The 14,766-nt window shown below is 45.4% G+C and overlaps 2 protein-coding genes across 3 annotated transcripts; both read right to left on the reverse strand.

Annotated features, from left to right (window-relative positions):
• Window positions 1-1,944: 1,944 nt before the first annotated feature.
• On the reverse strand, window positions 1,945-8,628 carry si:ch73-12o23.1 (lysosomal alpha-glucosidase). Its single transcript, XM_037246885.1, has 21 exons — window positions 8,429-8,628; window positions 7,884-7,983; window positions 7,053-7,574; window positions 6,803-6,948; window positions 6,544-6,709; window positions 6,367-6,463; window positions 6,085-6,204; window positions 5,687-5,805; window positions 5,474-5,605; window positions 5,295-5,405; window positions 5,122-5,235; window positions 4,878-4,962; window positions 4,692-4,809; window positions 4,478-4,611; window positions 4,215-4,366; window positions 3,943-4,091; window positions 3,538-3,679; window positions 3,364-3,462; window positions 3,079-3,243; window positions 2,677-2,823; window positions 1,945-2,531 (listed from the first exon to the last, which is right to left on the reverse strand). The coding sequence occupies exons 1-21, from the start codon at window positions 8,443-8,445 to the stop codon at window positions 2,469-2,471; spliced, it is 2,898 nt and encodes a 965-aa protein (XP_037102780.1). The 5' UTR covers window positions 8,446-8,628; the 3' UTR covers window positions 1,945-2,468.
• An 889-nt stretch (window positions 8,629-9,517) lies between these two features.
• LOC119120216 (endothelial zinc finger protein induced by tumor necrosis factor alpha-like) lies at window positions 9,518-14,495 on the reverse strand. Of its 2 annotated transcripts, XM_037246907.1 has the most exons (9): window positions 14,190-14,495; window positions 13,616-13,724; window positions 13,198-13,333; window positions 12,036-12,973; window positions 11,762-11,969; window positions 11,580-11,669; window positions 10,293-11,397; window positions 9,995-10,075; window positions 9,518-9,926 (listed from the first exon to the last, which is right to left on the reverse strand). In XM_037246907.1, exons 3-7 carry the CDS (start codon window positions 13,280-13,282, stop codon window positions 10,679-10,681), a joined length of 2,040 nt encoding a protein of 679 aa, XP_037102802.1. In that variant the 5' UTR covers window positions 13,283-13,333; window positions 13,616-13,724; window positions 14,190-14,495; the 3' UTR covers window positions 9,518-9,926; window positions 9,995-10,075; window positions 10,293-10,678. The 2 variants fall into 2 exon arrangements, with proteins under 2 accessions (XP_037102802.1, XP_037102793.1); XM_037246898.1 differs by lacking the exon at window positions 13,616-13,724 and having other exon boundaries at window positions 14,190-14,493.
• Between the last annotated feature and the right edge of the window lie 271 nt (window positions 14,496-14,766).

Below are 14,766 nucleotides of genomic sequence, written 5' to 3' on the forward strand. Positions count from 1 at the left end.
TTAGTTCCTTTTAGTATGTGGTGCACAGCATACTTTCTCCAGCTATAATTGTATGCCGTAGTACCAAGACCAATCAGAGTGCCGCAGGTATTATTGGAGGAATAAAATGTCTTGGTTTTTAAGGAACACTTATGCCTAGTACGCTACTGTATATTGATATTGTCTAGACCAGGGGTGCCCAAACTTTTTCAGCTCGCGAGCTACTTTTGAAATGACCAAGTCACAAAGATCTACCCACTAAAAAAATAAATAATTTGATATGTCATCGTGAAAAAAAAGTCCTACTCCCATTCCCTATGAAAGTGATACTTCTTACTATGGCCAGCTGCCCCACTCATTTTTATACCCTTTCTTAAGTTTAAGAGGAAAAACAGGGTTCTGACAATTGGAGGGAACTCGCGAGCTAGCGTGTTTGTGTTGTGTTGTTAGCGCCGTTGTTTGTACACGCGTCAAGTGCGGAAAAAAACAAAAAACATTTTAATATCACGCGATCGACCAATAGTGGCTTGGCGATCGACCAGTCGATCGCGATCGACGTATTGGGCACCCCTGCTGTAGAGTGTGACTACTAAACCAGCCATACAGATTTCACACTGATATGGTGCTTATTTTGTTAATAATAAAAAAAAGTAGTGGGCTCATTAAAGGAGAGATGGAGAGTTTACAAAAATACAGGGGGAAGTCAAGAAAAAAATCTTAAACATTTTATGTGGCCGGTTTAACAAACCTAAGAATTACCTAACAATTTTATTAACCGTTTAACAGTCAATTAACTGGAGAGATTTCTCTTACCCCAGGTTCCTTAATTTGAATTTTGCCTTCTCAATTTAGAGTAGTTTGAGGTTCTTTTCTCGGGGTTAGGGTTTCTTTATAATTATAAATAATATCGGTTTGTGGCCATCCGACTGCTGCACAGAGCTAACCTGAACTTCATCTCCAACATGAGGCCCCAGCCCACAAAAGCTTCACGATAATAAGCTTGGTGGTCTCAAGTGATCTTCACTGGTGATATCAGGGCTACTTTTACAGTGACATTATGTCTGACCATCACTCACGATGTAACACAGACATTTGCTTTGGTGACATATTAAAGACTTGTATGACACGTGAGCCCAAACTGTGATGAACAATTGTCACCTCATGATTTTTCTACCATTGTGATCACTGATAGCATAAAGATTTTTTTTTTTTTTAGCGGATTCAATATGCCTTCCTCATGCTACGAGCACAAAGACAGAAAGTATGCGCGTGGTTGTTATGTTTGTGTCAAGTCTCAAGACCGCAAAGCGCCACGTTTTGAAAGAAAAGCATTCCACGACAGACACGAAAAGAGGAAATCTGTTTTTAGGCGATTTTTATGACTCCCAAAATGTCTCATGCCTATTTTGGGGGGGGAATTTATGCTAATCTACCCCCCTCCCTTTAATGGAACACTACGCAAGAATACAGTGATTGTAGACCAAAGCCCCCCGGCACCCTCCCACACAAATAACTAATCCTCCCAAATCCACACAGGAAATGCCCTTGTCAGAGGAAAATGCTTTTAGACAGACCCCCGCTGCTCTTTTCTCTCTCTCTCTCTCTCTTTGGCTCCGCCCCCCTATGACCAACGAATGAGTGATTTACGAATCATCTGGAAATCGTTAGCATGTGAATGGACTGGCTTGTGTACAGCCTTTTAGCATGGGGACTTATATCTAGTGGTTGACTGATTCGAGAGTCTTATTTTTAATTTTTGTTTTTGGAAGACCAACACCGAGACATGGACAGCCACATCGGTATTTTTCTCTGACAATACGGCGAAACGGCAAGAAGTGATTTGTAATATGTAATAAAACGTTTCTGGAATGTCCCCCTAAGAGTTAAAGGTTAAAACTACAAATGTTGATGTTGAGGTGGGGGAGCGAATATAACAAGTGAAAATGGTCATTTCTGTTATTCAAATACTTTAAAACCAAATTTTATTGCTGCACCGCGCTACGCAAACAAAACCGGCCAACATGACATTTTTTTCAGGCAGCAAACAGTATTTTGCAGGAAAATGCAAACGAAATCACAAGATACCAGTGTTCATCTCATAAATTAGTGCAAAAGTAGCAGCAGCGCTGACAGTTGTCTCCGGGTTACTGCACATCGCTTATTGCCGCTGCTGTGGAGAAACCTCAAAGACGTACTTACATTAAATCCAAATTAAACAATGTATTTTTGTGCATGTATGTGCACTGACAAATGCGTTTGGACATTTATTAAAACCTTGCCAGGAATGCACCAGCAATGAAAACAAACCCCTTGAGTGAAGTTATAGGGTGCTTTGGTAAAACCACTCGCAGCCCAGTCAACTAAAATAGTCAATAAAAAAAAAAGTTGGCTGGATTTTGTCTATTTTTGTTTTTCTGTCAGTCCTTCAGGCTTACTTAGAGAGCCACCAGCAGCTACAGTAGAACAAAGCAAGCGGTCGGTGGCGGGGCTCACAGCCAGCTGACGGTGAAGTTCTGATTGAGGTTAAGGTCAAGATCTGCGACTGTTAAAACCTGCCAGGATGCGGAGACAGTGAAGCAAAGATCAACAAGTGCTACTACAGCTAGACTGCCTAAAAAAACAAAAACTGCAGTCTCAGGCAAGAGTGGAAGAGAATTGCAAACTTGTGTATGAATAAAAGCATCCCCTCCACCTCACCTGGTTGCTCCTGTATGCAAAGGCAGCATCTTTGGAGTTGACCAGCACCTTGCTGGGCTTCTTCTTCACGCCGTAGAAAGACACCGACTGCACCGTGATGTGCGAAGCCTCCAAGTGGGTGCGGAGCACCTGCGAGCTCATCGTTTGCTACGGAACCAAGGGAGGAATCGGAAAGTCAGTTGCCATTTTTATTCGGTACACTTTTGTAGTCTACCAAAATAAATTTGCTCTTAGACAATGCCCCACCCCTCACTTCACCAAAGCTCCTTTACACCAGGAAGTAGGCCTTTATTTTTAGAACAGCTTTTTTGTTTTGTCTGGTGGGTGTGTACAAAGTTGTGACAATTGACCCGGTTCTGCAAGTTTCTGCCGCAACGGCACAAGCACGTGTGCGTACGGTACCTGAGCCACGCTGAAGACGATGTAGGCGTACTGGTTGTTCTCAAAGGTGTCGAGGCTCTCTCCGTCGTCCCAGAACAAATCGCCACAGGCGGTGCCGTTCTCCGATAACGCGGCGACTAGATGAAGAGGCTGCCTGCTGCTCACCCACAAAGTCAAGTTGGGAGTCTGTCAATTGCAATCGCATCCACTCAAAAATAAGGAATCTACCATTGGCATATTAGGGTACATTTAAATCCAGATTGAGGTTTCACTCACTGATTGGAACAAAAAGACCATGGTGATTACCTGCGTCGGAATAATAGATCCTTCCCTCAAATGCAGGTTGATCTTATCGAGGGGAGCAGAGAGTCGCACTTCTTCACCTGAGGTGTTTATCGAGTCGCCCTGAACGGGAGGCGCGCCGGCGGACGTGTAAGAACTCCGCGGCAAAGAGGCAAGAGCTCAGTGGTCGTCGCTTACCGTGTAGTAGTCATACCACAGACTCTTTGGGAAGTAACCCTCCACAAACGTGACTCCAGCATCTAACACTGGAGTCACCAGTAGACTCCTCCCCCAGAGGAACTGCTTATCAATACTGTACGTTTTCGTGTCCTTTGGGAATCTATTGAGAGCATGGGGGGGGGGGGGGGGGGGGGGGGGATAAAAGAAAATATCTGAAAAATAATCATTTCAATTTGAAAGTGACCTTTCACAAATCTGATAGCAGGAAAGAGCAGTGGCACATGAATCTAAGTGAAGGGTTGATTTTCCAAATATTTACAATAAAGATATCTTAGCTGCTGTGTTGGCACAGCGTAAAAAAGATGAGGCAATACAGGTCCGTTTCAAATCTCTTTGCCTACGTTTTCCCCTCCTTTTACTTACTCAAACATGAGCGGCCGAGCAACGGTGTGTCCCTTTGCGTGCGCGTGATGAAAGAGCGTGTAGAGGAGCGGGAAGAGAGAATAGCGTAGCAGCAGAGCTTGCTGCATGGCGACCCTGGCGAACGGGCTGAACGCCGTCGGGTCTTGTGGCTGGAAGCGGAAAAAGAAATGACAACTCAATTCAGTCCAAGAGAAACAATCGTCAACCAATTAGCAGTGACGTAGCACGGCCCCGTGGTTAGCGACGATGCTTTGTGTTTTCGGGGCGCCGACCTTCATGTCGATGGCGTTGTGGTTGCGAGCAAACGGATAGAACGCGCCCAATTGTGTCCAGCGGATGCACAGCTCCTCCTGCGGCTGCTCGCTGAAGCCGCAGATGTCTGCTCCCACCAGCGGAATGCCCAGGAGGTTAAAAGTCAAGACACCTGAAAGGACATGAAACAGACAGAAGCTAAAATGGCATTTCCTGGAACCGCCACTCTAAATGTCAGTTCAAGAAGGACCATGAAGTATGGCTTTGTGGGTTTATTGCTGACCCGCTATGGAGGAATAAAGGTCCGGCCATTGACTCCTGTTGTCTCCCAGCCAATGGCCAGTGTACATGCCCTGACTGGGGAAGGTGGAGCGAGAGATCACAAAAGGTCTCTTGGCCAAGATCCTCCTCAGAGCGCTGGGAACGTGACAAGACGACCGATCAGAAAGCAGGACAAGACAAAGTGGGTTTGACTGGTTTCCTCAAACTGTACCGACTTTGCAGATGCTTTGCCTTCCATGAGTCCATACAGGCTATGAAGGTTGTAGTGTGTCGATTGGTTCTGTAATGCGGATGCGCACACTGTTTTGGCCTTCAGAACACCTCCGAGCACACCTAAAAGGTGAATCGGATGTCATGTGACTTGGAACGACATTACTTTGGGGTGATTCAACTTCTCCCACCTGGTGTGTACGGAGGATTATCCAGCTTGTTTGATGGGCAGCTGTTAGTGGATCCATCTACGAAATTTGATGGTTCGTTCATGTCCTAAACAAAATGACAGAGGCGGTTGGGTTAAACGACATGAGGAGCATTTGTACACACCCAAAAAAAAAAAAAAAAAATGTTGCAAGTTCATCCCTATATGGTTGGCAAAATTATCTGGAAATCAGAATCAGCTTTATTGACCAAGTTTGTGATACTTACAATCCATAATCCATCAAATGGCACCTGGTCATGGAACCTCTTGAGATTCTCGTACCACCATTCGTGGGTGACATCGTTGGAGAAATCGGGAAATACCGTCAGGCCCGGCCACACCTGGAAAAAGAGACCCGGTTTTTCTTTTCTTTGCGCCCCGTATTTGAAAGCATCCTCACCTTCCCAATGAGTGTTTTTCCTTCCGCGTCTTTGATGAAAACTCCTTTCTTGAGTCCTTCGTCGTACGGCCAGTAGGATCCTTCAGGCTGGACGCTGCTGATACCGACATCCTGAAGGCAAAGACCATCAGACTCCACCACAAAACAATACGCGAGTACTCGAGGTCTGTCGCGCTTACAATGATGGGCACGTAGCGCTGGTTGTGATGGTGCAGGTCCTTCACCATATCGGGGAGCGTTGAAAAGTTAGTCGGGTCAATAGTGAAGTCCAGAATCCGGTCCATGTGGTCGATATCATTCCATTGGACATCCTTGAAACCAAAGACAGGAAGAATGTTTTTTTTTTTTAACGTCTTCATGGTTTACGACAGACTATGCTAATTCCACACTACCTGAGGTATCCCATAGCTCCTCATGCGCTTGACCATCTCCCAGGTGGAGTTGCTGGAGTCATAGCCCCAGCGACACAGGTGGTAACCCAAAGCCCAGTAGATGGGCATCGCCGGACGACCTAAGGACCCCGATCATTGATTGAAATGAAACTCATGTGAGGTACGCATAATGAAAAATAAATAGCAGTATATTTACGCCTGAAAAAGGACCAGGCACCAAAATGTATGACTCTGTGTCATTTTGAAGAAAAGAAAAAAAAAAAAGATAAAAAAGACCAACACTCAGGGCACCTCTGCCACCTAACTGTTGCAGATGTGCAATCACATTTTATTCTAGCGTCATTTTAAAAAAAGAAATAGACCTCACTATTTGAGATGATTACACGACCCAAAGTTACCTATTACGTCCAGATACTGTTCAACTACTGATCCGGGATCGGGACCAAGGAAGACGTAAAAGTCGAGGATCCCACCGATTGTGCGCCAGGTGAGGGCCGGGGCAGGCTGCAGGACAACATCTGAAGAAATAGAAAATGGAAGTCAACGGAAAACAAAAAGTGGCCTCTGCTCTAATGCCTGCGGTGTCTCAATTAATCGATTGGTGGCTGCAAATATGAAACCAATTACATTCAGAGTAAGTCTAGTTCCGTGCCTAACAGCAAGTTTTGAAACACGCTGACCCATTGCATTGCTGTTCAGAAGGAAGAACCCATGTGCATTGCTCTCCTTCTCCATTCCAAGATAAAAGGGATGAACTCCATACAGGTTTGTTTTTACCTGGAAAAAAAAGGGACATTATAGAGCGTCATCTACATCGGAAGCCCTCGGTGAAGCAGGGAATGAGGAAGTCCCATCACCATAGGAGGAACATCCCTGGCCCACATGGTGAGCGTGTTCCACTGGACGTCATGCAGGAAGCTCGAGCGGTGCTCCCCCAAGCCGTAGATGTGTTCGCTGGGCAGGGAGGTGGAGAACTGCAGGAACTGATCGGCGTAAAGGAGAGGAGCCACGGTGGTGTTCAGGCTGAAAGAAAACAAATAGGATCCACCCATGGAGAGATTATAAACTGGATGGATGCCGAAGTGTGATACCGGACTGTAATTTTGTATAACTTACAGGACAGCTCCTGTAGAGATCCTCCTCACGACGAGACCGAACGGCTTCTTGGAGAGCTCCACGCTGTAGTCGGGAGTTTCTGCCTTCTTGGCGACAGCGGGAACGGCAATGGGAACTTCGTAGCGTGGACTCGAAGGGTCTGTGATCTAGTCGGAGGAAAGGGGGGCAGCCTTAAAATGAGCTCCACATTAAGGATGGGCAAGGCATCAATTGAGTAAAAATAATAGCCTGGCAAAAGTGCTTCACTCACCCTGACCCGGAGCCTCGTCTCCGTCTCGTAGCGGACATCCAATTCCAGAGTCATAACGTCTGCCGGGTAGTAAGTCTTCACGTCTTTGACAAGCGTAACTCTCATCCCCAAGCTTGTGTTCTTCATGGACTCGATGGAGTAGGAGGGGAACTCCGGGGAATAGAAACACCAAGGAACACCTTTGCTTCCCGAGGGCTGAGCTTTAGAAGAAGCGGGGATGAAGCAACAGTTCCTCACTTCACACATCTCTCTGGTCACCACCACTTCTCTCTCCGGGTAACAGTCAAACCGCCACGCTTCCGGGATGAGCCCGCAAGTTTCCCGGGCCTCGGTGGCGTTGGCTTTGGCCGGCGGCGGGTGTCCGTGAGGCAGCAGGCTCGAGGGGCGGTGAAGCCAGAACATGGTGCCCAACAGCCAGCCGCCGCAGAGGAGAAGAAGCAGGCAGCCGATCACCAGGAGCCCCGTGGTGGTCGAGCACGGCATACGACGGGGGAGCAGAGAGGCGAATTCCGTGCGTGACGCCTTCGGAGGCAGAGAACATCATTGTTACTGAATAAATCTTTTTATATTCCAATGAAAACATCTCATGACGCATGGAGGTGTGTGTTATTTGACCGTTTGGGGGGGGAATAAACAAAACAAGCTTAGTAAAATGGAGCAATATGAGTTGTTTTATTCAAAATAAGACACCTGGGAATTGTTTAAAATGGGGGAGGGGGTAAAGTTTAAAAAAGTAAAGCTTTCTCAATGGGAAATTTCAATTTTTTTTTCTTATCAAGGGGAAAATACATTTGACTTTTTAACAGACTTAATAATAACTTATTGACTCACTGGATTTTCGTCCTCTTCGACAAGGTGATTGACTTCAGATAGTTGGACATCTTCAGGTTTGAGGAGCTGATACGACACCATGACGCTCCCGCGTGTGGCTCTGAGATAACCAGCAGGTCAAAGTGCAATAAGAATGGCATTTCTCTTTTTGCAGGTAGTTAGAAAGGTTTTTACAATAAATACAAAATTGACTATATCAATCATATCCCACAAAAAAAAGAATGTGTACGTAAGGACTACAAGGAAATAAAACTTTAATCAATTTCCTCCACCATTACTTGAATAATAATCCATGATAAAGGGAAACATTACATACCAACATAAACACAAAGACACACAATCAAATGCAACATAAGACATTCGATCTTGAAACTTTATTTACAAAGTTTCTTCTTTGCAATATTATATTAATGTTCTCATTTCATAGTATCTGCAGTCAGAATTATCTCAATAACTTGTCCTCACGAGGGTCGTGCTGGATCAAATGTTTCATACTAAACAGCTCGTATGAAATGACCGTTCCGGCCATCTTTGCTTGCTCTTACCTTCGCATATTCCACATTGACTATCACGTAAAGACGACTTTAGACGTTTCCAAAAAGTCCAACTAAAGTGGTTCCGTCGTAGAATTGTAACTCGACGTAATTGTAAATAATAATTACGATTTCAGCGGATAGTCGCTAGCTAGCTAACTCGATTAGCAACAGCGGCAGCGGTTAGCGTGATGAAGTACTAAACTAAATGAAAGTTGTCTTAACCTGCTCTTACCTGAAGGATAATGAGCATCCAAGTTAAGGCATGGGCATGAAGAAAAACATGTTTTACACTGACTTGGCAATGGCAGACAGGGTCCAAGGTGTGTTCGAGCAACGCTGACGCAATGTGCGTCTGTTTATTTGTGTGCTGCATTTAAAGGCATCGAAATTTTAATATTCCGCTCGAGAAAACAAACCAATTCGCCCTGGTTGGATTTAAAATGGCTCTTGCCCATTGTCAACCCTAATCGAGAAACTTTATTTGGTATAAATTCTGTAGCTATAAAGATATTTTACGAATTAATTAAAGTTCGGTGGCGTTTCCATTTGCCCTTCTTTGACCCCTGTGATGCGTTCAGGAGTTGCTTCGGAATTTATGAAAACAAGTATTTTAAGTCATAGCTGCATTAATAACATGGGAGATCAGTAATTGATTTATTTTAAACGTAAAGAGAACAGTCAGGCACTTGTTTAGTAATACCTGAAATAAATAATTGCCTCAATAATTACAGCTTTGTCCTACATTTCAAAATATTGATTAAAGAGTAAAAGCTAATTAGAATGAGCTGTACTTCATAAATATAAAAGTAAAATAATCACAAATTAAATTTGGTTGGAATAAAGTTGTGTGACCATGATTTTTATTCTCACCATGAAATTGATTTTAATTTTAGCACATGGTGAGACTGGCCCCAAGGTTGCTTCAGCGGACACTTGTTGCCAACATTGTTTTGCTCTTCTTCAATGCCGCTTTTCTTCTACGTAAAATGGCCAAGCTGCAGTCGGTGCCTACATGAGGAGCCTTCAAAGAACCCAGCTTGCGAAGGATCCTCGTAGTCGCAGCCTACGAATTTGGACACAGCTTTTGAGACAGGGGGAAAAAATTGCACACTTTCATTCTATTTCCAGAGCGTTTTTTTAGATTTCAAATTCTAGTACAACTTTCTGGAGAAGGGCAACGCAGGCCAAGCACATTTGTGAGTACAAGACTGTCATAAGAATAATAAAAAAAAAACAATATACACAAAGGCAAAATGTTTTTTGGCCGACATAGGATGAATATGATCAAGTTGCATTTTCACTTTTTTTGTTCCCATTTATAGCACTTGCTAATGTCTTAAAACTAGCAGTCTTAAAATATGTAATATTCGGATAAGGGTATAAGTCACGCACGCACTCAGAATATACGTAGCTCGACTTGTGTGACTCGTGTGTTATTTAGATAAGTTGCAAGTTAAATATTTTTTCCTTAAGAATTAAAACCATCATGTTAATTGAGGATGTTTTCCTTTTTACAATCTAACAAGCTGGTAGCAAACTCAAGGCCCGGGGGTCAGGTCAGGTCCGGCCCGCCACTTGATTTTCATGGAGCCAATTGGTTCAAATTGGCGAGAGAAACCATATAAAATGAAAATATTTGGAAAAATAACATTTTGCCTCATATAGCCTGGTGATCCTGAAAGGGGTATCCTTCCATCTGTGGTCCCTTCTCAAGGTTTCTCATTTTCCCCTGCCAGGGGTTTTTGAGTTTTTCCTTGCCCTTTTGGGAGCTTAAGATCAGGGGATGCTTTGAGAATAATTGTCAATTTTTGTCTATGTGAAGCCCTTTGAGACTGCTTGTGATTTAGGGCTATACAAATAGACTTGACTTGACCTCATATAACCTTTCAACACTTACACGTACACTATGTTTAAAATGATTTTTAGGGCAAGTGACGCCATTTTAGTCCCAGTAATTTTGACGCGTCGAGTTGGGGAAGTATAAGTCCATTAGTGGACACCAAGTGGCCGCCTCCTAAGACAAAAAAAAAAAAAAAAGGCATTTTGGTGCTTGATCCATAGTCCACAAAAGCAATATTAATCAGAAAACTGTGTTAGAACATATTAGAATCATCAATTTTGACTTGACTTAAATGATATACATTTTACATGATTTCTCTACTCTGTGGATTTTCATCTTCTACGACGTGGCCCGCAGCAAAATACAAGCTCGGCACCCCTGCTTTACAGTCGAAAGCGACTCCTCTAGAAACCACACCTCTATCTAGGTGTGCTCTCTAGAAAAAAATCCTCTTCACATTTGACAGTTGGACTACACACACCGATCCGGGACTTATCGTCCGATATGTCTTCGTCTCCCACGCTGAAGCAGGAGTCCTCCTCCGCCTGCAGCAGCTGGTGCTTACGCTTATGGAGCCTGAGGCTCTGCGAACGGCTGAAGCCCCGACCGCACACGTCGCAGTTGTACGGCCTCTCGCCCGTGTGGAGCCTCAAGTGATTCTTGAGGCTGGAGGAGCGCGTGAACGTCTTGTCGCACTCGGGGCAGTTCAGCTTGTCCCCGAAATGGGTTTTCTCATGTTCCCGCAAGCGCCCCGACTGGTTGAAGCTGCGCTCGCACATGGAGCAGTGGTAGGGTTTCTCGCCCGTGTGCGTAAGCCGGTGTCGGTTCATGGCGCCCGAGTGGGCGAAGCACTTGCCGCACTCGGGGCAGGCAAAGGGTTTCTCTCCTGTGTGGACCTTCTGGTGGCCTTTGAGCTGACCCTTCTGGGTGAACTGCTTTCCGCACAGGGAGCACTGGTAAGGTTTCTCGCCCGAGTGGATGCGCATGTGGATTTGCAGCGCCGACATCTTGTGGCAGTCTCTGCCGCATAAGCCGCAGCAGTACGAGCTTGTGATCCTGTTGTTCTTAGGCTGGTCCTTCACCTGGGAGGTCGGCGAGATGATTCCGCCTGATGCATCCTCACCGTCCTTTGGAGGTGCTGCGGAAAAAAAACAAGCAAGGGACACTTAGGCCTACTATGCCACTGCACTTTCATATTAGCGGGTTTCATAGATGAGAGAATTAATTGACAACGATACACAACAAAAATTAATTGACTCTCGTTTTCAAAAGGCGGCTATTATTCAGAACCCGACAGAATCGTTGAAGAAATGCACCTACTGTTGATAACATCATCGTCTTCTTCTATTTCCTCCTTCAGGGAAGGTACATTTCCGTCCACGGCAGGACATTCTGTAGCCAGCGCTTCATCTAGTCAACAGAAGAAAAACAAACAAAACTGGGCAGGTTAGTTGAAATCATCCACATATTATCTGGAAAAGTAACGTGTCATGTTAAAGTACCGCACAAGGGTTCCTCCTCTTCCTCCTCTTTCACGACTACGCTCATGTGCGGGCTGGAAACTTCCTTCGCCTCCGCCTCATCTGAGTTATTTTCAACCTCGGCCGCTTGGTCACAGTTGACCTCCTCTGAGGAGGAGGAGGAAGAGGAGGACGACGAGGAGAAGGTGGCGGAGGCCTGAATGCTTGGTGCAGTTTGAATGACAGACACCTAAAAAAAAAGTTAGTCACTTAAAAAGACTGATAATAATCAACTGACTGAACTTCAATTGCTCACCTCAGTGCTGACGCTGTCGACCTCCAGGTCTCGCTCAGATGACTCTCCCGCTGCGGTTTCAACCGGAGATGCTCCATATTTAATCTGCGCGCAAGACTTCCTGTGGTTCCTTAGGGTCCCCGCCAACGAGAAGTGTCTCCCGCAGTCGCCGCACATGTACGGCTTCTCCCCCGTATGTATCCGAGTGTGCCTCCTGAGCTCGCCGGGCGCCACGAACGACTTGTCGCACTGCGTGCAGCTGTACGGCTTTTCCCCCCTGTGCGTGCGCATGTGCGTGGTCAGCGTCCACTGTTGCGCAAAGGTCTTGCCGCAGTCCAAGCAGTGGTAGGGCGTGATTCCGGTGTGGAGCCGCTCGTGGCGCACCAGCGTACCCGACAAGGCGAACCTCTTATCGCAGAAGGAGCACTGATAGGGCCGCTCGCCCGTGTGAGTCCTCTGGTGATCCCGCAGCTCGGCGGCGGAGTTGCAGCTCTTGTCGCAATCCGAGCACGGGAACTTCTTTCTGGTGAAGCCGGCGACCACCTCGGAGTGCATGGCGTCCAGGTGCGTTTTGAGGTGCCAGTGGCGAGAGAAGCTCTTCAAGCAGATGGAGCAGTGGTACGGTCTCTCGCCCGTGTGAGTCCTCCGGTGGAGTCGCAGCTCACCCTGGCTGGCAAAGCGTTTCTCGCAGAAAGTGCACGGAAAGGGCTTTTCTCCCGTGTGGACCCGCTCGTGGATCATAAGCAGACCCTTCTCGGGGAATCTCTTGTCGCACATGGAGCACGGGAAAGGCCTCTCTCCCGAGTGCGTACGCAGGTGACGCTGGAGTTTGGAGGCGTAAGGGAAGTCTTTCCCGCATACGGAGCAGGTGTGGAACGAGGCCGGCTTTTCATTCTCGCTCTGATGGAACGCCGTGGAGGGGGGTTCTGTGGCTCCGCTGCCCGGGCTGCCACTCTCTCCTGGGTGGAAAAAAGAAAAGACTTGTAACTGTGAAACCCACACGACAGTCAGTTGATGACAGTGCCCTGACTTACAAGTTTTTCATGTTTCGCTTTGTACTGCATGCCAAATTTTGAGTTAAGTCATACGTGAGTTTCAGATACAAGCAAAGTGGGGGGAAAAATGAATTACTTATCGAACTTGAATCATAGGCCAAGTCCAATACGAAAGCGATCCAACTCACGGAGATCAGACAAATCCACTTCTTCACCGTCAGAGTTGATCAGGCAACCGATATCTTGCTGCTGCTGCTGTTCCTCTTCGGTCATTGTGCTCACGGACCGTCCAAAGCAATCAGGACTCTCCGAGCCCGTCTATGTCTATGACAGATCCAGTGATCAACAGTTGATTTATTTATGCTAATTCTGATCCAATCAAATTTAAAAATGACATTGGATTAGCCTTTTGGAAATGGATGGATGGGATTTTTTGTGTAATGTTTAAAATTCTGATGTGCATGTTTACATAAGTGTGCACTGGTCTGACTAACACTGATTTATAAACGATACTTGCGATAAAGTCTAATGGCTTTGGTTTAAATTTGGGGACGGGAGCAAAACGTTTTTCGTTTACATTTTTGCACAAAATGCGACAAAACATACATCTTGGCAGGCCCATTCTCGACCACTGCCTCCTTGCTGGAAGTCATCCATTGTGAAGCTCAAGGACACCTCAAAAGGGAGGATGCTTTGTTCGAAAGGGAATGTGAATCTAGCCGGGACGTCACACAAAACGACAATCTAGCTTTAAGTGATGGAATTAACACGACAAACGAGTAAATACGAAGTAGCGTGTAATTATTTAACGTTCCGTTCAACCCAAATGGATGCTTTTCCTGTGCCACTACACTGAGTTACCAAGCTAGCTTAGCAGCATTAGCCCACTGGGACTGTTTATTTCGCCAGCACTCGTCTTGATAACATTTCTGTATTTAATCACAAACAATTGTCATTAACACACACTCACTCAATAAAACGCATATCAAATGCCACTTTAATTGTTGTTGGTCACTGCTGGGTCTCAGGGTTCACTCGGTAAATTAGCAATTAGCGTTACGATTCGCCATAAAGACGACAACAAGTCCCCCTCGATTAAACACAATTAAGACATCGAGCGGAGATCAGGGGAAAAAAATTAAGTTTGTCTCGCCTGTCTAACAAAGACATGGACACCAACCTGAGCGTAAATGTCTTCCCCCGGGTTACAAAAAAGTAGTCCTCCGCAAAAAGGTTTCATTGAATATGCCACACAATTCTTCTACTTTTAACCCACATCTTCTCCATTCCAAGTATTAAAATAACTACCAATTGGGTATTTCTACTAATGGCATTGCTCAATCTAATAAAAATTGGTGTTGAGATCTTGTCCGCTTACTTAGCCCGAGAAATAGCACCGCGGGAACTTCCGGTTTATATTTTTCCCCCATTGCACAATAAAAGCCAAACTAAGTTAAGATTCTTGTTGATTATATGCTGTACGGTCAAGTTAATTAACACGACTGTATAAATGTGTCAGGAAAAAAACGATTTATTTAACGTAGGCGAGCGGAGTTTACAAGCAAAATCGAAACTTCCGGTTTGAAATCACAATAAAAGTTAACTTTTGTTGGATTCAAATGACATCTGCTAGCCAGAAGCTCATCTGTAGTGCTTTGAACGGGTTAGATTTGCGGCCAGCGGGCAAGAAACAAACCTCGTCTATCCCCTAAATCTGTTCAATCTGGGTAGTTTGGGACCCTAATTATATCAATGCA

The sequence above is a fragment of the Syngnathus acus genome, chromosome 1 (assembly GCF_901709675.1).
Source record: "Syngnathus acus chromosome 1, fSynAcu1.2, whole genome shotgun sequence".
NCBI classification, from domain to species: domain Eukaryota; kingdom Metazoa; phylum Chordata; class Actinopteri; order Syngnathiformes; family Syngnathidae; genus Syngnathus; species Syngnathus acus.

Coding starts and splice junctions, on each gene's coding strand:
- si:ch73-12o23.1 (XM_037246885.1), bottom strand. Junction 6,464..6,543: donor CCAGGGATGTTCCTCCTATG/GTGATGGGACTT, acceptor TTTTTTTTCCAG/GTAAAAACAAACCTGTATGG. Junction 4,612..4,691: donor GAAGGCAAAGCATCTGCAAA/GTCGGTACAGTT, acceptor TCACGTTCCCAG/CGCTCTGAGGAGGATCTTGG.
- LOC119120216 (XM_037246907.1), bottom strand. CDS start 13,282: ATGACCGAAGAGGAACAGCAGCAGCAGCAAGATATCGGTTGCCTGATC. Junction 12,974..13,197: donor AGTGGATTTGTCTGATCTCC/GTGAGTTGGATC, acceptor TTTTCCACCCAG/GAGAGAGTGGCAGCCCGGGC. Junction 11,398..11,579: donor AGACGATGATGTTATCAACA/GTAGGTGCATTT, acceptor TTTTTTCCGCAG/CACCTCCAAAGGACGGTGAG.